General features: G+C 30.0%; 1 protein-coding gene across 2 annotated transcripts; it reads right to left on the bottom strand.

The window, feature by feature from the left end:
• Positions 1 to 11,639: 11,639 nt before the first annotated feature.
• On the bottom strand, positions 11,640 to 18,381 carry LOC100792629 (beta-galactosidase). 2 transcript variants are annotated; one of them, XM_014761967.3, is made up of 19 exons: positions 17,698 to 18,381; positions 17,466 to 17,561; positions 17,066 to 17,178; positions 16,870 to 16,936; positions 16,639 to 16,731; positions 16,303 to 16,446; positions 15,687 to 15,775; positions 15,496 to 15,601; positions 15,294 to 15,381; positions 14,965 to 15,083; positions 14,712 to 14,873; positions 14,271 to 14,443; positions 14,044 to 14,153; positions 13,848 to 13,957; positions 13,631 to 13,741; positions 13,101 to 13,211; positions 12,770 to 12,975; positions 12,559 to 12,696; positions 11,640 to 12,170 (listed from the first exon to the last, which is right to left on the bottom strand). In XM_014761967.3, exons 1-18 carry the CDS (start codon positions 17,857 to 17,859, stop codon positions 12,591 to 12,593), a joined length of 2,166 nt encoding a protein of 721 aa, XP_014617453.1. In that variant the 5' UTR covers positions 17,860 to 18,381; the 3' UTR covers positions 11,640 to 12,170; positions 12,559 to 12,590. The 2 variants fall into 2 exon arrangements, with proteins under 2 accessions (XP_014617453.1, XP_014617454.1); XM_014761968.3 differs by having other exon boundaries at positions 11,640 to 12,165.
• Between the last annotated feature and the right edge of the window lie 7,645 nt (positions 18,382 to 26,026).

Here is a 26,026-nt window from a genome sequence, read left to right as displayed (position 1 = left end):
TTGTATTATTGTTGTTTACACTAACCCTATGTTGTTCTTGTTCTTCCAAATTCACATTCTCTCCACTGCCTCTTCTTTCTCTCAAAAAGCTATTGGTCAATTATTTTGGGTTTAGATACAACTATTTATATATGATTGGAAAAACTTCTCCTAAATATTTACGGGAGTTTAATAATTATACAGTATAAAAAAATTATATTTCCAATCAATCATAAACTATTACTGTTATTAATTTTTTATTTAGATCATAAGTATTTTTTTACCAAAAATAATCTTAAACGGATATGATCACTATGAGTAGTGAAAAATTTCCTCTCCAAATATTTATTGTATTAACATATTTAATATTTGAATTTAAAATCACTGATTAAATTAAAACAATCGTGGCATGAGAATTAATTTACTGTTTCGTGTTTGTATCACTTTTTTTTATTAGGTTGATATGATTTTTAAATTATTTATCATGAAACAAACTAATTTGTATTTGGATGATGATAAACTTTATTCTGTCAACCATTAAAATTAAATTAGTATGATTTTTAAATTAATTATTATTAAATTTAACATAATTATCTTGTATATAATTATCTTATATAACTATATACAGGTTTTTAAAAAATAGTTAGTTTAGAAACATATTTTTTGTCACAACATCAAGGGTTTTGGACCATCCGTAACCAAAACATGACTGCAATTATAGCAGAGCATTAGTTGCATTTCCACATTTTTCCACAATATAGTGTCAAATAACGTGATGAAATCATGACCATTTTTAAAAACATTTGAGATTGACTTATTTTCACAATGATCTCATTAACAAATTGACTTATCCTGTATTGATATTGATTATTCTGACGTTTGCAACTGAACAATCTTAAATTTACATTGACCAGTTCAAAAATTAGACTGTCGATTAATTAGTTGATTTGTTAACTTAACTGAATTATTGAATGCAAATATACTGTTACAGTACCATCTTTTATGGAGACAGAAGAGTAAGATAAGATCTAAATTGGTGTTTTTAGTGGTTAGATTAGACCAATTAGACTGCGAACAATTTTTTAACTCAATATATTAGACAAAGTATTTGTTTTAACTTATTTATAAAATAAATATTTTATTATTTCAAGAGATTTTAACAAAAATATAACTATTTTTCAAGGAAATATCCCAATGCACTTAGTTTATTATTGTGGATGAGTGCAAAAAATGTTAATAAAATACTTCCAAACATAATTTTCATATGTTCTTTAGTGAATTAGTTATAATTTCTTAGATTTTTGAAATTTTAATCAATGATAAAAAAAAGTGCTAGAAAAATTATGTACTTATCATTTTTATAAGATCTTATTAATTAGAATTTTAAGGAAACTGATTAAAAAATCATTAAATATATTTTTAAAAATCAGTATTACTGTAATAGTATTAAAATATTTTTATATTCTTGAAATAGAGTTTAATACTTATATAATATACTGTAAAATAATTTTATATTATTATCTAATTATAAATTATTATTTAAGTTATTTTAAGATAATTATTTTATTATACAAGATGAATTATAAATGAATGATTATATAAATTTTTTTATTAGTACATGAAGTTTTTTTTTCTTCTTTGAAATAATAAACATTTCTTCTGTTTTAGTAATTATTATTCTTTAAGCCAGTTTGAAAAGTTATACTAGCAGAGAGAAAGAACTGAAGTGGAAGTGTGTTATTTAATTGTGATGGGATTACTATTTCAAAGTTTGTTAGCAGTTAGCAGCACACGTTCAAAGGAAAACGATCTGAATAATAATTGTATTAGTACGTACGGTCCAAGAAAAACCTAACATTGATTGAAGCAAATATCTAAGCAAAGCATCTTTGATATTTGTGGTCAACGGTTTCCAGACTTTATAATTGCAAAGGAGTGAGAGAGAAATAAAGCAGAGCAGAGCACAGCACAGTGCATGAATCTTGGTAAAACAGTGATCAGTGAGCAACCTCAACATGATAGCTAGAGCTTATTTATTGATTGCACTACCATTCATTTTTACTACTATAACCCTTTGTCAGTTCTCACTTTGTCATTCTACCCAATAAATAAATCTGTTGTGGTGGCTTATTTACTATGGTTGATAAATAGTCTCTCCATTCCTAAATATAGAAAATTTATAACAAATTGGCATATATTAAAAAAGTTACTGTAGTTAGTTTAGAATATTAAATTTATTTATAATTGTAATTTTTTTAAAATTATCCTTCAAGTTATTGAAACTAACTATATTATTTTTTTACTTAATTATTCTTTAATTTTCCGACCCTCGTAAAAAAGAGAAAGAGATAGTTCATAAAATTTGTTATTTATGAACTAAAATAAATATGAATATTTTGGTAAAAAATAGATAATAAAAAAAGTATAGAAAGGAATAAGAAAATTTTCTTTTGGGCGCCACTATAACCTTGAATATCCGTTTAAAATTGTTATGGGGGAGTGAAGGAAGGTAATAAAATATATTAAGTGACATGGGAAAGGGTGTGTAGGAAGCATATATAAATCTCGAAACAAACAATTTGGCTTTACTAGGGTAATAATGATAGTGGTGATTGAAGTAGGAGCAAGATGCATTATGGTATAGGATGCTCAAAGAAAAGTATGATAGAGGAGGTGAGAACTGGGAGTGAAAGGGAATGAGATGTTCGAGCTGGTAGGCTGATATCAATTCTTTGGAGGAGGATAGTTAATTCCAACTACATTGGTTCTCAAGATCGATTCGAAGATAGGTGGGAAGGGAAAAAAGACTCTTTTTTTTGGCAAGATTCATGGGTGGAGGGTGAGAGGCTAAGTGAGAGGGTTTATAGATTGTATAATTTTGCATTAGATAAAGAAGCCAAGGTGGCAGAGATAAGGAGTTGGCAATTAAGCATAAGGGGAGGAGGAAGAGAGAAAATTCTTATGCATATTCAGTCAAAACAACGTATAAGGAAACTATGACAAACAAAATGAGAGATAATAATAATGAATTTTATGAGAATATGTGGGTGTGGAAGAGGTGCCCTTTAAATTAATTATATTACAAGCTAAAGAGGTGGAATGCAAAAGATACAATATGGGAATAAAAGACACCAAACACCTTCTGTTTGGGTGTAACATCTTAGGTATGGTATGAAGTGATGAGTTAGTGGCGTATTAGTTCATAAATGCACAATTTCTCCAATGGAAAGGGCTTCTGAACATGGGTGAGAGAGTATTAAATGGGGGTGGTTAGTTGTGTGATTTGCAGTGGTATAGATAATAAAGTTTTTTTTTAGACAGAATAATAAACTCTAAAAGTTAAAAAAATCAAAACTCACGTTCATGGTTTCATTCTAGTACCATCTGAAACATGCCTTGAAACCAATTTATGTACCTAAACTTGCTCTCGATCTTCTTAAAAGATAGTGCAGATACGCGAGTATAATAGATTGATTAGAGAGGGAAGATATGCTTGGAGATGAAGACTTCCCCACCTATTTTCCCTTTGTACTATTTAATTAACGCAGTGTCCTACTTAGGGGCAAGTGAACCATATGAAATCATAATCAATCATACATGGACAAATATAATGCTCAATAAAATTAATGGAATATCTAAATAGATCGTTCATTGTAATGCTGTGCACAGTAATTCTTAATTATTGAGTCAGATTCTTACCAATAACTTTTGTTTATTAGAGATAATGCACCATTATCCATGCCTAATAACTCACAAGTCAAAACCCCATATATATTATTTACTCCACATCGTATGTCGCGAAATATTTACTGTGCATTGAAGCTTGAATCCAAAAGGGTACTTACAGTTTCAGGGTATCACGTGTCTGGTGAAGAATTACTTGCTAGTAGAACACAAATGTTTTCTTTGTGGAACATTTTAAGGTAATTATTTTTTAAAAACCAAATAACTACTAATAAGCATATATTTAAATTAACTTGATTCCAAGAATGATTTTCTGAGAAGTCCTCATATTCCATTTCTTTTTTTCATCATATTATACTAATCGAAGTGAGATTATATTTAGATTTCTTAAAAAAAAAGTCTCAAAATAATATTTAAACTTCATAGATAAAAAAACACTATTTAAACAAAGATGAATTTTTACTAAAAATAGTCAATTAAATTTTTCAATAGAATTAATCAAAAGTCAATTAAGTTTTTCAATAGAATTAATCATTAATAAAATCGTGAATATTTTTTATATATAATACAGTAAAAAGAAATAATTTGATAATGCGAAATGCTAAAAAAACTAGACTATTCAACTAATTTCAGTAAATTTTCTTTTTAAGTAATTGAATATATAAATTTACCCCCAATTTACAAATCTAAAAATATACAAAGTGACTATACTTTAGTTGGGTATGAGTTTTGAGCAACTCACATGACTAACGAGTACAAAAGTAAATTTACCATGCCCTCATGTAAATTCTGTCGCCATTGGTCAATTCTCAATGTGGTGATAATCAGTGTCCATAGAAAAAAATCAGAAAAAGGTGGGGAGGGGAAAAAGAAGGACTTGGCGACATCATTCAAGTATGCTACAATTACAAAGCTATTTTTGACCTATTTACAATCCTTGCCTGGTTTTTACTTTTCATGAGTAAGAGACAGATGATTGAGACCCATAATTTGACAGGGAGGGATTCATCTGAGAATGATTGTGTTGGAATGGGTACAAATAGTGGTAAAGGATTGGAATCATAGCTCAACAATTGTTGCTGGATTTCACTGTCCTGTGCCTTACATCACCAAATTAACTTTACACATATCAGGGCAGTGAAATCTAAAAGAGATGCCATAAGCAATTCATCAATTTCCCATCCTTATCTTTATGGTGTCACTTTTTCCTAACCAAGCAAATTAATTAGCTTATGGTGTGAGAGCAATAAAATGATAAATGCACAAAGGGGTGTATTTTCTTGCAAAGTTTATAAAAATATGGAGTACATATTTTAGATGCAAATTCTTCAATGATGTGAGTTAATTAAAATTAAAATGAAAAGCAAAGTACTTGGATGAAACGCTCAAGGAGGAGTGATGTGAGGTTTTGGCGTATAGAGAAGTGAACCATAGGCATAGGATTCTTGAGCCACAAACTTTCTCCCTTGGAGCTGTTTTTGGAGTTTAGTGGACATTTCTAAGTTTTCTGGCATGGCCTTTCGTGCCATGTCTAAAGAGAGAAAAAAAAAATCAAGCTAGGTTACTCCTAAATTGCTAAGTAATTATTGGCATGGAGTGGTCTTGGAATTCTTGTTCTTTTCTATATGTTGCTAATGCTTCTAAACTTGCCACTCCTTGAATATTACTTTACTATCATTTTATATTTACTATTTATGTGATGGTGTTTCCTCGCAAAAAGGACCAAAGGAACAACGAGACACGTACTAACCAATTTGATTCTTTGGATATTGTCAAGTGTCAACTCCCAAGTATACATGCATACTAGCTTTACAATTGATTTATGGTTTAATTACTCGTTTACTTTCTTTACTGGCACGGTTTTTACCTTTTATTCTTTATACTTTAAAATTTCCCATTTTCATTATATACATATTATTTTTAATCTCTATTTATATATTATTTGTATTATTTTGATTTAGTCCCAGCTATCTAAACTTATAAGGAGTAAAATGATTATAAGGAGTATGTATAGGGACTGAAAAAGATTATTTTTAAGTGTAAACAATAAGAGATAAATTAAGTTTGTGTAATTATAAGATCTAAAAAAATAATTAAGCCTTGATTTATTAAGGTATTGAGTAACCAAGTGATAAAGGATGTAACCATATATCTCATTTGGTCATATCCTATACACACACAAACATTTTAAAAAAACTTAATTTCTTCTTATATATCTTAATTTTAAATATATATATATATATATATATTAATAATTGTCTATATTATCATTCAAGAAATGTCTAACCTTTTTCTTTGTTTTTAATGACAATATTGCATCCCTCTTCATCATAGTCTCTTGGTTTTCTGTCGAAGATGTCCTTTTCTTTATTCTTCGTTCCTATCTTTGAGGAGCAGAAGATATATTTATCATTCAAAAGATATAATTAATCGCGGAGTCAAAAAATTGAAAAGACTTTTGTTACATCATTATTCTAATACCTATTGTGTAATAGACCATAATAACAAGTTGAACTATACATTTTTATTAATAAGTTTTATTATTAGCTGGTAAACAAAACATTTTTGAACTATTCATCTTAATCTAAAAGTTCAAAATAATAAATTTGTAGGTTTCATCACGCATATGTTCCAGATTTAATTAAATCATTTTTGATTAATTTATTATTTTATAATAAGTGTAAATAATGCATCTACTGATGCATTATAATAAGTGTAAATAATGCATCTTAATTCTTATATTATCATATAAATTTGTTAATTTTTATAACAATTTGTCAGCTTCTTTAAATGTGTGACAAAACCTATAAATTTGTTTCATTTTATTATAAGTGTTAGCATGTATTTGCTACATGTCTACATCATCGTGAACAAAATTTGCTAAAAATTAATAAAAAAAAACTAATGACTAAAACAAAATTATACAATTAAAAATAGAGACTAAAATTACATAATTAAACTTTTGAAAAAATTAAAATTGCACAACTATAAAAATTCAAAGTGGATTTAAGCATATTTTAAAAATGATACATCGCATGTTTGGAAGGGGATAAACTATGCATTGACTTGCTTTCATTGTGTTTTGAATACGGAGAACAAGTTGTACGTAGGTTGTGCAAATTGTCTCATATTAGATAAAAGGGGATAAATGTTAAATTCATTATCTTCCTTTAAGCTTTAATTTCATGACGCCACTTTTTGGCACAACTTGGGTTTTATTGTTTGATTTCATATGCTTATACGATGGGAATCTCTCGATTTGAATTTCTCATTTTCTAGTCAAATGTTGATGTTCTCTCATTGCAATTTAATAACATCATTGACTTTGGATTCTTGTTTTTTAAAATAAAATTTAACTTCATTTCAAGAATATTAACGTGCTGATGTGCATGATTGGTGGAATTTCGCATTTTAAAATTAAAGCGTCACAAACAAGTCTTCTATTTTCTAAGTTACACTACTATTTATTTATTTTTTGTCTTAATTTTTCAATTTATTAGACAAAAAAATGTTCTGACTCATATGAGATTGCACATAGAGGTAAATTAAATCTAATTAATAATTATTTTTGTCAAAGACAGAATTCGATAATACCATAAGAAGTCACTACAAAAAGAAAATAAAAAATCAAAATCAATTGTACTACGTACATTTAAAGAGATTAAAAATAAATTTAAACTTATACGATTAACCAAAGACTTTCTTTTATCAAATAAAAGCTCTTCATTCCGTTTCTTTCCTCACTACAAACACAGTGTAAAGGTCTCCAACTGTAAAGATCTCCAACTTTCTCTCACCTAAGCTCAAGTTTAAGTAGAAAAGCATGAAGAATTCAATATTTGATATTTATTTCAAAACATCATATATTTCTGAGCATTATCATGTTTTCAAAAAGTAATTCATCTATTTTAAAAAAGTAATTAATTAATGTTACATAAATAATTCTAAAACTAAAAAGTTACTTAAAAGCCACGTACTTAGTATTTTTTTTCTTTGCAATTATATGGAATAAGTTGGGACTTGACACACTTGGGAGTCTACACTCAATGCATGACAAATAGTAGCATTTTTCTATTACGATATCTTAATTTTCTTTTTTACAAAAGTTTGATCTAAAAACTCACCAAATCAGAATCAGAATATGCCTTAAGGATCACAAAGTGTTTATAGAAGTACTTAGTGATAGTTCACCAACAAAATTTGATTCTCCCATCAACAGCAAAATTTGATTCTCACATCAACAGCAAAATTTGTACTCACATTGTTACATGATATGAAACTGATTCTTATCTACTGAACCAACCTTAATTTGTTGGCACAATATCTTAATTTCTAGTTACGTATCATACTCGTTCTAGAATAGAGAAAAGGCGAGTGAATCAAATTTGAAGGCCAATGTTAAACCATGTGACCGAATAGAAGAACAATTGATGTTTCATTTCAATCCTATCCCTTTTCTTTTTCTCTGGGTGGCCTCAATCAGCAATGTGACCAATCAAACGAAAAACACGAATGGTGGATGCTACGTCTGCAGAAAATTATGCCACACTGCCAATGTTGTTGGTGCTCCTCACTCTTCATATTCGATGCTAAATCAATTCGTTGTTCTTGTCTTTGGTGTATTTGTTAGTTAATAGCAACAATTCATACGATATCTCATTGACTTTAGATGATTTAATAGTGATTTCATTGACATAATAAGTATAACCGGATTGGATTGGTGTTAGTTCGCATTTTCGATTGAGCAAATAAAACTTGGCCCCCTTCAAGCCTTATCTTGTCCTAGGCTAATAGTCTAGCCCACCAGCTTTTGTGTTTTTTCTCCTAAGTCTCATTCTTAAAATTTAGAGTAATTATATCTTAATCAAATGTGAAAATGTTCAAGCTTTAATTTTAAATTCGAATTTTGAGTATTGAGTATGTAATTATCTTATCTGATTCAAATAAGATTGTGGTCTAAAATAAAGAGTAATTATATATGGATCTTTTAATATCACAAACATCTCATATTACATTGTATCATATCACCTATCAATCCATCCATTATATCTATGCTTTTCTCTTTAGTTGACCAAAAAAATATTTATGCTTTTCTATCTCTTTCTTTCTCTAGATATCTATTCATGGTAATGTTCATGCATCATTTTCTAAATTTTAATATCATTCAGACCACTGTAGATATTTACATTTATGATGTTTTTTATAACTAGTATTTTTGAATAAGGATAAATATTCTATAAAATTTATTATAAATAAATATCTTTAATATAAATTATATTAGATTAAAATTAATAATAAATAATATCTTTGAATATATAAATCAAATATACACATAAAGATAAAAGAAAAATAATTTGAAAAGGGCAGAAAAGTTTTATTGCTATTTACAGGAGTAATGCCTAAAATGCAATCTAAAGGAGAAAAACTAAAAATACAGAGAATGTATAATTAATTTATAATGTCATAGATTAACATTATTAATATTATTTTTATTAGAGCTAGCAAAAAAATTAAATTGATTTTTTTAAAATAATAGGTACACGTGGGTATGCCCTCATAAATTTTGGGGTCTGCTACTGCTGGTATGGTTGTGTCATATTCTATCCAAATAAGGTACTTGCTATTTATATCCCCTGTGTTTACTTATACACCTCCCTTTTCTATATATATGGCTTAATACTCAATTTAGTCCCTTTGCTATTTCGTGTGTCCATATCTGTCGTCCAAGAACAAGTGCTCCATGCGAGTCGATGAAGACGTTGACATTGAAGACAATTGGAACCAAACACAGATTTGTTCGAATTGGTTGGAATTTGTTCATAGCTCCTCCAGAATGTCAAGCTCCATGTTGACGCAATCCAGATCCGTTCAACTATTGAAGTGCTTAGATCTGTTCTAATTGGTTGGAATTTGTGTTGATTAATTTTTTTCATCCAATTTTGTTCATCTTCTTGTTATTCAAAATTCTGGAAATTGCTAGTATTTGACTTGTGTAAATTTTGGACTTGAGTTTGTTCTTTAGATGTGCAATTGAAGACTTTTTTAAGATTATAGAAAATAAATCGCCACTATTTTTTGAATTATATTTTAAATTTTAAATTAATATAATAAATATAATGGGAGCTATAAACCACTATTATTTGTAATTGATAACTGCAAACATATATATATATATATATATATATATATATATATATATATATATATATAACTTAACAACGTCAATCTTAATTGAATGGAAAAAATCAAATTGAAATGATTTGAAAAACAAAAAGACCTAATTGCATAATAAAAAAATTAAGGACCTAATCGAGCATTTTAAATAAAGTAGGGATCAAATTGGGTATTAAACCTATATATATATATATATATATATATATATATATATATATATATATATATATATATATATATATATATATATATATATATATATATATATATATTAAATTACCCTTGTATGTTTTCCTCTCCCTATGGGTATATGACATGCTTTTAATTAGTATATTATTGATAGTTTGACATCTTAGATGATTGTATCAATAATAATTGATACAAGTAGTAATGATTTGTGTCCCTTAATCAAGTAGTCTATGATTTAAATTCCAATTCGCCCTTAAATATAAAATAAATAATGTTAAAAAAAAATATTCATCTTATGTGCATTTATGATTTCCAACAAAAATTAATTATTCCTTCCAATAAATAAAACCTACTTGGTACCATTTTCATGTTCAGTAAAAAAAAATTAGATGATTGTTGAATCAACATTGTTCCCTTTAGTAAACAAAAGTACAACGTTTGTTTTCAGTTCACAATATAATTGATATGATATAAAAGTAGGAAAAGTCAACCGGTTTTCAAGCCCTGTCAAAAACGAAAGCTATCTTTTTTTGGTACAGGTCAAAACGAAGGTATCAATATAATATATGAAACATCAAACCCTCAATTTACTCACATTCAAAACAATCTAAGCAATATAGAACGGTACAATATTAATTCACAAATTGAAATGTGATTTATTAATGAGAAAGAAATTGATTAGATTTCACAATTTATGCGGTGCTGCATATGAAACACTAGACATGAGTAACTGAATTTGTTTGATAGTTTTGTAGAGAAGGTTATGAAAAGAAGAAAGAGATAAAGGTAATTTGGGGAGAAAAAAATGACAAAAAAGGGGGAAGGGAGGTGTAAAAGTATAAAAGAGGAGAGCAATTAGCAAGTTTCTCCAAATAATTCAGGTCTGAGTCCAAATACTCACGGCATTTCGTTGGGTCAGATCTGATCAAGAGCCCGAAAGTTGACATCCTTATTGAGGCCCATTCTAGTGAAGAGAAGTGCTTTATCAGAAGTTATATCCTCGGCATTTCGTTGTTCCCTTTCCTTATATCCTCAAATTTCAGAAGTTATAGGGTGAGCCTATTATCATTACACCAGGCTTTGTCTATCTAAGTCATTTTTTATATATTTTTATTTTACAATAAAAAAGGCTTAATTGTATTTTTACTTCAACTTTTTAATTTTTGACAAATTTTACTCCAACAAATTAATTTGATACATTTTATCCAGAACTTTTAAAAAACTTTTAGATTTTACTCTGGATCATTTTACTCCAAACATAGTTACACTTTTTACCCCAACTTATTTTTTTTTTGGCAAATTTTACACATAATTTTTTATTTTTTTGGCAAATTTTATCTTAACTTTTTATTTTCTGGCAAATTTGACTCCCAATTTTTGTTTATTAATGGAAAAATGATTGATTTAAAATTCACAAGTTTTTTAAAAGTTGGGAGTAAAATGTATCAAATTAAAAAAATTAGCAGCAAAATTTGCCAAAAATTTAAAAATAAAAAATAAAAAAATGCAATTAAACCTAACGAAAATTGGTTGCTGGCATATACCAAGACTTTCTTTATATAATGATCTTTTGCATACCAAGAACCACAAACACAATAGTAACAAGACAAATATTTCAAAGGATATTTTATTACTTTCAATCTGTTCTTACATAATAATTATAATGGGAAAACACAATTATTTCTGGCAGAATATAGCAAATATACTCTCCGACACATTTTGCGTGTCTACAATTCTTTCCATTGTATCATAGTAAATTAAATAAATGTGTAAGGGCTCAATCTTCATTGATACAAGCCCTGTAATACATGGGGCAATATTCAGCACAATAGCCTGACTTGACTATGTACAGTATACACAGTCTTTGCGCATCCAAATTCTCTTATATAAATCTTTGTTTTTGGCCAGGCAATGCATGATTAGGCCTTGGCAATCTTTTGAGGTATACTTGAACAACCAGAAGACAAGGAGCACCAATTATGAACTTCAAATATTTTTTATATACTGAACCTAATATGATCTAAACCACACGTATTTGGTAAATTGCTGCATCATAGGGTCCTAACCGCATAGGACTCACTTGACAGCTTCTTTGCATTTCCTAGACATTTGTTACAAGATATATATTGCCTGTCAATGCTGCTCTGCACAAAAAGACCACAAGGATAATGAGCAGCAGAAGAAAATGAGGAAGAAAAAAGTGGAAATCTTCAAATTCAAATGGTCTATATCTGTTGATTATTTGATTTCTATATGTTTTGTCATAATAGTCAAGACAGAAAACAAAAGTTATGAAAGAAAGGGTGCATATAACATGAATATCAAGAGTGTTAATAATTAGGATAGATTGGAAAACATAAAATGATCAAGGGTTACTAAGTTACATTAGGCCTTGAAAAAAAACCATGTCAAATTGTCTTCCTTAATCAGTATTCAGTAGAATAAATTCTAGCTGAGGATTTTATTAGGAAAATCTTGGAATAGTGCTATTAAACAAGGACAATACTAAAAGAAATGGAATAGTTGTAATACCCTTTTAAGAGAGCATCATAAAATATCACACTTCATGTTCTTTTCACCAAAGCAATTCCATTAGGGTCACCTCCCCATTCTTCAAACACAACCAAGGAGTTACCACCTGAGCTCAGCCATGAGCGAGGAACATGATACCTGTTGGAAAATAGGTTAATATTCAAGCATTTACATCACTCACTGTTGGAAAATAAGTTGTATGAATTCTCACCATCTCTGAGAAGGTTGTCCACAATTCGTCCGGCATTTTGTATCAGTATAATATCCAGCATAATTACAAGCATTGCAACTACCATGTGCTATATATCCAGGCCAATGGCGACCAATGCTTCGACCGTTTACCCACACTTCACCCTTTCCCATGCTTCCCAAATCTAGAGCCAATGGATCATTGCCGGCCGGTGCGCTAAAAGTTGTCTAACAACATTTAGGCATGAAATGAATCAGATTTCATGAATCAGAGTTCATGCATATATGATATATGCAGGTGAATATCTATAACAGTGACAGAAATGCAACATTTGTGGGGTTTATTTTCTTACCTTGTACCATGTCAAAGGTTGTTTTTTAGCCACTAATGATCCTTGTATCCATTCCACAGAGCTACTCCCACTTTCGGTGTGAAGGCTCAAGGATTCACCTTTCAGTCCAACCTGTCCAATAGCATACAAATTAAGAAATATATGTTAAATCTAATCTTTACTGCTACTCCTTTCTGAAAGCAAAAGTAAATAATCTTTTGCATACTGCACTAAAATCTGCTCAACAATGTGCATAGTTAATGCTTTTTCTTAGTGCCTACATGGGCTAATTTCATCCACATTTTTCAATATTCAATGATATAATGCATTCTTTGTATGTCCTAGAATGGCACCAATGCTAATTTTCCCACGAAGTTTTGCTTCATTAGTGATTAAGTTTCAAAATGTATAAACAATTAGTATCTCATTGTGTAGTATCCCAATGTTTAAACTTCACCTCAGTATTTTTTTCTTTTTGATAATATACACCCGGCATTGTTATAAAACCTTTCAAAGTTGCTAGTGAGCAAGATATGTACAAGATAACATACCTTGTAAGACCATTTCTGCCGGGACAAGTCTCGAGTCCCCTCATTTAGACCCTTCAGAGTGACTGGGCCTAACACCCCCGCATTCCATGTTTCAAAGTGCACACCAACATTCTGGTATTAAATGAATACAAAACATGATTAACATTTACAAAATACTACTCATCAACAGATTAAAATTGTTACAGAAAAAATGGATATCAGAAAAGAGAGAACTAACCGGGAGACCAACTGCAACGCTAAGTAAAGAAAGCTTGTTATTGCCAGCCCTCAGCTTCACATTGTCACTAAATGTCAATTTAGGATTTCCCAATCCCCCCCACACAGTTCCTGCATTCACACAGAAGTTCAACATGTAAAACTGGAGTTTATTATAGAAAAACACTAAGCAAAAGAGGCATAACAATGTTATTCACCTGCAAGTTGACCGTTAATGAACACATGGAGAACATGGCCAGCTGACATTACAGTTAGAAGAGGAGATTGTCCATTCTTTAGAAATCCTTCATTAGCATTAACGTTGACACTGAACAAAGGACATCAATATTGATTAGATGGAGAGAGGATAGAAACATTATGCAGTAAGAGATTAACATTTCAATAATTTATCTTTAAGAAGTGTGATAAGTTGAAAGATGCTTACTCTGTCATATACCACAAATAATCTGAAGAATCGCGGGTCACGTTGACCTGCTCCCAAAGTGCATATGCTGCAATGGAATCAGCTTGACTGGATGAGGCAGGTTCTTCATTGTATGACTGCCAAGCAAATGCACTGTTTACAGGAGTCATCTTTTTCAGCCAGCCGTAACCAACCTACATAAAGTCGGTAAATTATGTGAATATTCACAGTTTCACACTTCAAAAACATTAACATAGTAAATACAAAGGAATTCTGCTCAAAAGTCAAAACACTAATCTTTGTCTTCCTTCAAGAACACCTTGAGAGGAACTGTCCAGTTTTTCAAGGAAATATATCACACTGACAGATTGATTTCTCTATAAATAATTTCACCACATGTACCTTTTTAAAGAAAAACAAAAATGCATAACTTATTTAACATAGTCACCAGTCTTGTGTTACCTTTGCTGTGTTGTAAACAACAGTTTTGCAATCAGGAAGAATACTGATAGACCAAGGCGGTAGATCATATTGCCCATTTCCAAATTTAGCTTTTGCATAAGATTTGGTGTCATAATTAGCAATGAATGCAGCACAAGCACCTGGGGCCGAGAACACGTGGGCCTAAGATTATATTAAGACAAGGAATCAAATGAACTTTCAATACTCAGGCAATTCCATTGGTTTTCATCACAAACCAGCTTAGGAACTTTACCTCAAGGTTATATCCAAGCGATTGCACTTTGGGATCTGTAGCCACTAAAGCAGGTTCACTTTGTTTTATTGCTTTATGCAAAGCTCTCAAATGCTCATACTTTGGTTCATTTTCAAGTCCTGGTACAATGGTATAATTGAACAAGCATCAGGCTAATGTGAAAATGTTTTTCAGCTTTTTCCATATGGTGCCTAAAAGTGAATTTGTGCACTTTGCTAGGACAATAAAACTATCACTTTAGCCAAAAGCTTCCTTATGTTTTCAAGAGCTTTAAATGTGTATTATCATCATCATCCAAAGCATTTAAACAATTTATCATTACTGCATACCGTATTCATCAAGCGGCGCATCATAGTCATAGCTAGTGGCAATGAAGAGGCCACCTGATGTCCGGCCAAAGTTCGTTCCTCCATGGTACTGGATTAAGAAAGTGAGATATTAGACTCAAACCAAAGTTTCTAGAACATGAGTTGAGTTGTAGCACATGATGTAGGAACTAGGAACTATTCACAATGGATAAAACCAACATACCATATAGTAGTTAACGAATGAACCACCATTCTGTATGAATCTTGCAACTGAGAACGCCAAGTCTTCTGCTGGTCTACGAGGGACTGCACCGCCAAAATCAGTGTACCTACAGAACAAGAGACATCAAACTAAATATAGCACTAAAAATAAAAACATTTTCATCCTAAAAGGTAGCATTTGTTAGGACTTACCAGCCAGTCCAATTCTCAGTCCACATTTTGGGTTTGGTGTTCTTGTTGGGCTTGAAGTTTTCACAGTAGAATCCGTTGCAGGTGTCAATCTATAGTGTCACAGTCAGTAAAATAACACAGAACAGAGAGAAAGTTGCAAGGGATAAGAATCAACTTGCTAGTGAAAAAACAAGCTTCCCCTCATTAAAAAAACATATCTTGCCACTTTCTCAAATTTTCTTTTGTTTAAGAAGAGTAAAGGAAACCAAAAAAAATAAAAATCAATCACTGCTTTAACAAAACAACCAAAAAAGCAAGAGAAAAGTGAAGATAGATAATAAAATCCAAAGAACCTTCCTCCAAATAAAGGTAAAAAAACACAGAAAAGGGTCAAATGGTCTTAAGAGAAAACCACAAAAACATCATGGTATAGTAAAAGCAAACAACCTTATCCCAACCAAAGTATCCCTAACACTGTTATAAACCCCACCACCATATTTAGATGGGTCACACAAATTTAACAGAAAATAGAATAAGAATCGTATGAGGAAAAATTCAAAAAAAGACATCTTCAAATCCAAATCCACACACACACGAAACGTTTTTTAGGATAAAGAAAAAAAAAGGAGTAACTTACAACAGGATCAGGAGCATCTTCTTGCTTGCACATTACCCATGGAACACCAGTGTCTAGACCAACAGCCATTTGTGCAGCCCATTTCGTATAAGCTTTTCCAGGAGCACCAATTTCCCATTCCACTGGTCCATACTCGTTCTCAATCTGTCAAATTCAGTTAAAAAACACACCAAGTTAAGCATCATCATTATTCTAATTGGCTCAATGAACTTTATAGTAAAATCAATAATACTAGTAAATTATATGACTCAGTTGGTTAAGCAGTGTGCAAATATTGTAAATCTCCTGATACTATATTTGATTCTTACGAATTAAAAAATTTAGTCTTGTATTTACCTGTGACAAAATTATTGGACCACCCTGGGATTGAAACAACCTATTTTCTTTCATCAAGCTGACAATCTTTGCAGTGAATTTTTGCATTGCAGCCTACACACACCATGATTAAAAAATTGAAGTGATGGTTATATGATTCAATAATTCATTAAACTATTTTTAATCAACCAATAATAACAAGCTAATTATTATAATTATAATGATTGAGGTTCCATAATGAAAAACTCCAACCTTGAACGGCTCATTGTCGGTTCTGAAAGCAATGCCTGGAACATACTTGAGCCAGACAGGAAATCCCCTGAACAGAAAAACAGAGCATGTGACCTTTTGAGTGTTTCCTAAGAATCATTATTTTCATTTTTTTAACCAAAGATTTTTTTCTTCTTCCCATAAGAAGGTGTTCATATAACATCATTAAAATCATTACCCCAAGTTCCATTCAGCACATATGTAGGGACCAATACGGAGATGAACATAGAGGCCTGCTTGCTGCGCGAGCTTCACGAATTTAACCAAGTCGAACCTATCTTCGAAATAGTACTGCAAATTTTCAACATCACATAAAACTTCAATGAGTCTTTTCCATTTTAAACTTACAAAAACAAAAAAAGAATGGGATTGGAATTTGGAGAGAGTATAATTTCTATGAAACATTAATATATTCTCAATCAATCAGAAATCACCGTTGGTACTACTTTTGAAATAGTTTGTAAAAGTCAACAAACTATATATTGATGATTGTGATTGAATGAAAATGTAAAAACTTGGATATAATATGCTATAAAAGTAAAATAAATAATAAAATTAAGGAAATGTATTTGCATTACTTGTCCAGGAGAAGGTTCATGGCCATTCCAAAACACATAGGTCTGAATGACATCAAGGCCTCCATCTTTGGCCTTTTGAATAAGGTCTGGCCACATCTGCATCAACAAGCATGATTCATGATGCATGCATGAAAGGGTAAAAAAAAAAAAGCTAAACAAATGCAAGAAATGATTGAAAAAAAAATTTAATGCAGCCATAATGGAAATATCAAATATGGAGAGGAGTGAGTACTTGAGGTGTGCTTCTAGGATAATGAATGGAGCCAGAGATCAAAATTCTTCTCTTGCCATCAACCACAATGGCTTTGTGGTCATAAGTCACAGAGGCTGTGACACCACAAACCCACAAACACAGCATCATCAACACCACCCCATTAAACTCTCTCTTCCCCATTTTGAACTCTCTTGCTAATTATGTTTCTCAAACCAAAAATGGTGCTCCTTTCTTTCCTTTCTTCACTCTTTTTTACTCATTTAAGGCTTGAAAAGAGAGAGATAGAGGGTAGTTTCTGTTTGAGGGAAGTGCCTTCTTTTTTATACTTGTTTATTCTTTTGAGAGGGAGGGTCTTTTGTTACTTCTAATAGGTGAGGTGTGTGGTTTGATGGGTGAGTTGAGGTAAACGTTGATGCAAATGGTGCTGCTTTATATAGATTTGGAGAAAGAAAGAAAAGGAGGGAAGAATGGGACCCTTTTTTTTCTAATTCTTTTTTTTTCACTGTCCTCATCCTTCACACGTAACAACTGCAACTGCAAGACATTGCCCATTAAGAAGTCTGGCTTTTGCTTTGGGAAGTGTAACTTGAATTTGGGTGGGAAGATTACATTCGAGTGTGAATTTACTTTAGTGATTTTGCCTTTTAGGCTTATTGAAAACGATGGGAAAATATAGGATGAAATGGCCAACAAGGATTACTGTATGGACACATTTATGGGCAGGGGTGATAAGTTTAACGTGGAAATTTAGAGATGGGAATATGTCAGGACTTTTGGTAAATAGGTTGGATATGTTTTATAAAATTAAAGTTTAATTTTAACTTGTTATCCATTAAAAGTTTTTTTTGTTGTCTCATATTACCTTTTTGAAAATTTGGGTCTGACTTATTAGTCTATTCAAAAACTTATTTTATATTCAAATTTAAATTACTTTTTTTTTCAAAAGTGAAACTTACAATTCATATTGGTCCTGATCGGGGTAATTTTTTGAAATATTTAAAAATCAAACTCAAATTTTGTTTTGAATTTTAATTTCAACTTTGATTTTAAAAACTGTTGCAAAATAAAAAAGAAACTTCATAATTAATTTAAAAATTATTCCCAAATTTCTCCCATGTACCTTCAACATCAAAATTTTATAATCCCAAAAAAGGTCAATCAAATGGACTGGTGATCCGCAATCAGTGATCATAACCATTATCAACAATCATAACCGTGATCAACAATAAGTGACTATGATAAATGACTATGACTAGCGTACGATGATCGTTATCAGCGACCGGTGATCACAACTGTTATTGGCGATCAACGATCGTGACCAGTAATCGACAACCACGACCATTATCAGTGACCGGTGAATGGCAATCGGAGACCGTGACTGGAAAATGAGAGAGTAGCTTGAAGGAGAAGTGCTAAAGGTTAGAGTAAAACCAACAACAAAAACCCAAAAACCTATTTTTATTATTTTTAAGATGGGGTAAAAATTGTTTTAAAAAGAAGCAAAAAACCAACTCAGTCCCATTTTTGTTGAACATATTTTCGTTTTGAAATCGTATTTTAAAACAAAAAACCAGAAATTGACAACCACTCGAATGAGACCTTAGTTTTTCAACAACTAATTGTGTTAATGTCTCTCACAATAAAACCAAACAAAAAATGGTGTCCAACAACATAGCATACCTACATATTTGATTCATGGATCACGTCTTTCAGCTGGATAGTGCGTAAATTCTATTTTTCTTTTTAGTATTTTGTTTTTCTTTTATCTATTAATATGTTCATGTCAAGATTAAAAAAAATGTACATTCTTCCCCAAAACTTAACCAATGGGAATAAAAAAATTCGCATGCGAGACATTATCACCCTAACATATTACATATTTATGATTCACAAAGTTGAAGTTACAATTTACGTTAATTTATTTTAATAATAATTATTTTATTTCAAAAATTATTTTATTTATGATATGAGATTATTAATTTATTAATATATTAAATATATGTGTTTAATATGCAAGTAAGATGGTTTATCAGACCTAATAGGCTTTTTTTATGAGCTCAAGCCTAGACTATTTAACTAAATAAGTTTTTTTAATAGTTTAAGCTTAACTTTTTTAAATTAAACATGTCAAACTTTAAATATGTCAGACCAGAGGCTCGTGTCAACGGCATAACCTATTCTCATCCCTATGTGGGATTAAGTTAGGTAGAAAGGTTAATTTTTTTAGCTAATCTAAAAGATTGAAACTGTGAAAATATCTTGGTTTCTCTTAGAAGTCAAAGAGTCTAATTACAACAATCACAATATACTATAGGCACAAAAGACAAATGATTTATAAAAACTTGTGAGATTGTTTATTTTTTGTGTTTTTTTTTCTTTTAACCATGTTTTTTTGAAATTGGCTTCTATGCTGTCATTTTTCAAGTTGTCCCTTCAAAACAACGTCGTTATAAAAGGACAGTACAAGGACAACTTGAAAAGGGACAACAGAGACACCATGTCCTATTTTTTTACATTGAGACTCATAATGAGATATTGCGCAAGAAATTTTATTTTAATTCCACTTGAACAAATGTGGCTTAATGTATAATTTGATAAATAGTTCATTTTTTAATATATGAAAAATATCTAAAATATAGATATTTTTAGTGCACACAACAACAAAATGATAGAATGTACATTTGGTTTCCCGCAAAGTATTATAGGTCACACATAAAAAAAGTATTATCACTCAAATATAATTAGGGTTTTGCTAAGTACACTAATTAAGGAATTAGAAAATATATATTTATTATAGAAATCATACAGTATTAGCTAAACCAATTAGATAAATATTAACTCATTTTTTCATGGATTGATTTGACTCAACAAAATAGGTTAACAACTTAACATGAGCCTATTTGGGTGAGTCGAATTCACCCATGTTAACCCATTCTCTTATTTTTCTAATTTTTATTTTATTTTCTTCTTTCCTTTTTGTTTTAAGTTTCCTTGATATTTTATTTTTGTTTTATTTTTCATATTTTCTAATTTTGTTAATTTTTATGTTTATCTATTTTTCTATTTTTTATTTTTGATTTTTTAAAATTAGGTGAATCAAATTGTGAGCCAAATCACTTGATCCCTAACCCATGGTGGGTTGAGTTGAATTTTATATTTTTTGGCTCTCCAATAAAATAAGTCAGGTTGGGATGAAATTTTTTAATAATCTCATGGTAATTAAGTTAATTTGAGTTAGTCAAGATGACTCATTTTGTCACTTCTTTGAGTCTTAAAAGTTATGTTTGGTAATACTAGTTGAAAGCTTATAAACTATATGTTAGGAGCTAAAAAACTGAAAACTAGATCATTTAATTGAAAATGTTTGATAAGACTAGTTGATAAGTTAATTAATAAATATCAAATGACATAAAATGACATATTCAATTGTGTATAGGGTTTAGGTAACATAAAAGGGAATTTTTACTTTTATGAATTGAAATGATAAAGTAAAAATATGTAAGGGAAAAAATTAGGTCATATAAATTTAGAAAAAAAAAGACTAATTTAGCAAAGGATTGTAATGTTGATGTGATTCAAAGAATTTCTAATTAGGAATGATGTAGTGATTACAATTGATAACTTGACTATTGTATGTGTCATGTGCGTGTAAGAACATAAAATTAAATTTGAGTATTTTTAAATTGAATAAAAAGGTAAAATAAAATTTCAAATAAAATAATAAAGATAAAATTAAGAAGAAAAAAGTTAGTAGCTAATAAGCTAATTTATATTTCTTAAATTTAAATAGTTTATCAAAATAAGCTAACTTATGAAAAATAAGTTACAAAAATAAGTACTATAATCAATGCAAATTTATTTTAGTCAAGGGAACTTATAAACTCCTTAAAGGCCTCATCAAACATAAACAAAGTCTATCTCAATTTTAATGAACCTCAAAATCAATTCATCTAAACTTTTTCTCAGAAAAAAAGAGAAATAGTTGAATGAACTCAAAAGCCTTAGTTCAAGTAGCTCTGAGAGCCTACTCGTTTGTAATTTTTTCTCAAGATATATAACATAACATTGTTGTACTTTACCTAGTGATTTAAATAAATATGAATCTTAATGTTTTTTTTTCCAATAAGTATTTTCTTCAAAGATATTCCTATTTAAGGTACTTTTTTTAGGTAACTTATTTGAGATACTATCAGACTAATATAGGTATATCTCTATTAAAATTCAAACTTTATTTACCACATTTTAAAAGACTAACCCACCCAAGACAAAAAAAAGAACTTTAATATTATCCTTGTATACTAAAGAGAAAAAAAAATCATATTTAAGTTTATTAAAATGCAAGCAATGGTTTCAAATATAGATACAGGTGTCCAATAAGTATATATACAACATGGATATGAATCATTTTACTGATGATAATTTTTTTCTTGAAAGGTTCTACTGATGATAATTTAGTAGTGGCACACAATTTTTTTTTTAAATATAAGTATAAAAACAAATATTTAGTAACCTACCCAAAATCATCCTTATCTCCTCATCGCCTACATAAGGTATTGAATATTTTTATAATATAAGAAGTTTTAAATTTTAGTATAATGAAATGTAATTTCTATATAAAAAAAAGGGCCAATAGTGCACAGATGAAATGCATATGTAGATATATAGAAATGAGAAAAAATGTCTCGTACTTTTATGAATTTCCATTGTCAAGTTGCAGCATCTTCAACCACGTGTAGCATGAGGTAAATCCTTTGACTTCAACCATTATCATCTTTTTCCAGTTCATTCATTCCAATCACAAATCATAACATGCCAAGTAGCCAAACATGAAGTTTAATATATGGGTTGGAGGGTTAAAGTTTCCTTAATCGATGATTTTTAAGTTTTTAAAGGAATTGTTTTTTAACTATCAATTAAATGATATCTTAGTAAAAAAAATGAACTTCAGTAAATTTTATTTACAAAAAAAATTATATACATGCTTATATCTAGCCATTTGTTTTATTGAAATTTTTTATACTCACTTTTTTTATTGATTTAAGTAAAAAATTAATAGTTTTTTAGGAAAAGAAAAAAAAATTAAATGAGGAGAATGGTTAATATTATTTTCAAAAAACAAATTCTGAAAATTTTCTTTCCTTATTTTGCCTACTTAACTAAACAATATAATTTTTTTTAAAATGTTTTTATCTTTATGTTCTTTTCTCTCCCAAATAAAATAGTGACATATCCTCCCTCCAACAAAACAAAAAGTAAAGGCTTTAAATTCTCGTCACTCTCAAGCTGTACTGCTGAATTTTCATACAAAAATCCGAAAACTGCATTTGCAATTTCTGGGCCCCACCACGAAGAAGTGGGCCCATCTCCCCGTCTAAAAAAAAAATCCTAAACATTTTTTTTTTCAAAACACTTCTCCATTTTTTCTTTTTTTGCCTTGTCTCGATATGACTTGTCTTGGCTCTTTAATGGCTTTATCCCTTCCAATTGCACATTTTAGTAACCATTTGGCAATTCAAGAAGCAAAAACAACACATATATAACACTGCTTATTTTTAAAGGTTTTTTTTCTTCCCTAGAAGCATAAAGCTACCTTCCTAGTTTCCTTTTTCTCCATGGGTACTTCACTTGATTACAGGAAAAAGGAAAGATTATAACAAGTAATTAGTTATGAAAATGCCCCCTTATCTATGTGAATGGTGTTGTAAATTTGTAAATGTATTTAAAAGATTTAAATTATAGCATCTTTAAATCTTAAAATGAAAATATGTACTTATGACTATTTATGACTGATTGATTTGTTTTTCTTAACCGTAATTTTCATTCTAATTCAGTCATGATTGTTTCGTTGACACATTTATTTTCATTAACTACAAAATGTACTTCAGAAATAATATTTGCTCTAAAGTTTTAAAATTGCAACAGGGGTATGGCTGAAAAGTGCTGTACTATTTCATTGCTTGATGCCCCTTTTTCTTCTCTAAAACATTTTGGGTTACATGTGTTTATCTCTAAGTTGTTCTGTTTGCTCGAGTTTATACCATGAAAAATTTTGTATTACCTATAAATACTTAAAACAATGATATTTGACACATCTTTCATTTTACTTTCACCTTTTCCAATACTGTTAAGGATCTATTTATTCACACAACATCTCATCCACTCTGAGAAGTTACCGAAGGATAGTTCTTCATTTAGAATGAGATTTCTTCTTTGCATTTCCATTGAATTTGCTTGCTTTTCTTAATTTTTTTTAATTGAAATTGTTGTTCGAGCCTTATTTTAATTTTTGGGATGATTTTACTATGCTTTCATTGGTTGGAACATAGAATGGTATTCCGCTTGGGATATGATTGATTATATAGCTAACTTCAATTTAAACACAAAACGAAATTCTATTAAAAGAATGGAGAGTTTTGTTAATAACGTCTAAATTTGGAACTTGGTATATTCTTCAAATTTTCTATAATATCTTAATTTTGTATAACATATATTTTTATTGTTATTTTCCTTTGAAAAGAGGAAAATAATTCTTTTACAAATAAAGTATATATGCTGACTGGATGCAATATGTAAATTCTAATAGATTTGATAATAAACTTATGTGTATGCCCAAATCTTATTTTCCAATCACAAAATAAAACAAATAACAAAATATGAATGATCAAACCATACAAAGCATGAACTAAAGACCTACAACATTAATATTGAAGAATAAAAATGGATTAATGAGTCATATAGATAACATAAAAGTTAGTTTAATTACATCTAACTCTAACAATGACAAATTTAGCTACTCATGAACATGTGTAGGCCAAAAAATTCATGAAGAAGAAAGATGAAGGAACCATGGGAGAGCTTCCACCCACCACTTTTGTATTCTATTAGTATCTCGTAAGTCAAAAGTCGAAGAATGACATGATAATCTCGTTCACAATGTATGATTATCGTTGACCCAAGAGAATTTTACACACGGAGAAAATTGAACACAAATTATCCCGTTAAATAGATAATTCTTCCACATGTGAATACAATGAGATATTACACCATATAACATGATGGGAAGACCTACATTTTGTTTTGTCTCCCTTTTAATGTCAGTTCAATAATATTATGCTTAATGTAGTTGTCTCAAGCCAAGTATAACTTCACGAATAAAATTGTGCTTTCTAGAATGGTCATGCTAATTAGTGCAATAGTCATGGTGCTTATAGTTAACTTTGGATGGTCTTCTATTTGAATCATGCAAAATGCTAATAAAGTGACACTAAGTGTGATTCCTACAAAAAAAATCTCTCTAAATCTTGTGTGTTGAGTGTCATAAAACAAATCTTGCTTCAAAAAGACTTAAAAATACTTGATGTTTTCTTTAAAAACTCACAAGTACAAAAATGGTTTTATATTAGAAATTTACATAAATTCTTGGAAAAATCATTGTCTTATGTGAGAAAATGACATTTTTGTAATACCAGTGATAAATATTTGAGATTGTTTTAAGGCCTTTTAGTGGCAAAGGGCTACACTCAGGTGTACTTGTCGCCCGTTTTTTCAGTTGAAAATTAAGAATGCCTTTCTACATGGTGATCCCGTGGAGGAAGTATACATGGAGCTACCACCTGGTTTTGTTGCTTAGGGGGAGTCCTTCACAATATGGTTTGTTGGCTTCATAGGTCCTTATATTGGCTTACACAATCCCCTTTTGTTGGTTTGACAAATTTTCTACAATTGCACATCTATTTGGTATGATCCGCAATGAAGTTGGCCACTCAATATTCTTTTGCTATTCATCACAAGGATACGTTTTCCTCTTTGTGTATTTCATTGACATCATCATCATAGGATGTTATCAACATGACATAATCCAACTAAAGCAATTCCTCTTATGCTAGTTCTAGACCAAGGATCTTGTTGAACCTCAATACTTCTTAGGCATTAAGGTAGCCCAATCCAAGGATGTATGATGATCTCTCAAAGAAAATATGCTATTGACACATCCTTGAAGAAATTGGCCAATTGAATGCCAAATTTTTTGACACTCTTATAGATCCTAATGCGAAACTGCCACCCAATCAAGGGGAGTCCATATCAAATCCAGGGGGATATACAAGGTAGGTTGGAAAATTAAACTTCCTCACAATCACTCATCCAAACATTGCTTTTGTAGTCAATGTGGTAAGCTAGTTCTTAACTCTCCCCACTAGGATCATTTAAATGTTGTAATGTGGATCCTGAAATACATAAAAATGCTTTAGGCAAAGGAATTATTATATTTATGTGGTCTCTTTAAGTAAGGTCTCAAGTTTAACTCTTATGCATGAAAAAACATAATTGAGAGGAAAGAACCCATTAG

This window comes from Glycine max, chromosome 9, assembly GCF_000004515.6.
Source record: "Glycine max cultivar Williams 82 chromosome 9, Glycine_max_v4.0, whole genome shotgun sequence".
Lineage (NCBI taxonomy): Eukaryota > Viridiplantae > Streptophyta > Magnoliopsida > Fabales > Fabaceae > Glycine > Glycine max.
The sequence above is the reverse complement of the archived record's forward strand: the minus strand, read 5'-3'. Positions and strand labels throughout refer to the sequence as shown.

Bases quoted from the DNA above. Each gene is read 5' to 3' on its own strand.
- LOC100792629 (XM_014761967.3), bottom strand. From the start codon at position 17,859: ATGGGGAAGAGAGAGTTTAATGGGGTGGTGTTGATGATGCTGTGTTTG. The intron at 16,447-16,638 runs GTAAATACAAGA...TGAATTTGACAG, and splicing joins GTCCAATAATTTTGTCACAG to ATTGAGAACGAGTATGGACC. The intron at 13,212-13,630 runs GTATGTTATCTT...GCTATTGGACAG, and splicing joins GGCAGAAATGGTCTTACAAG to GTTGGACTGAAAGGTGAATC.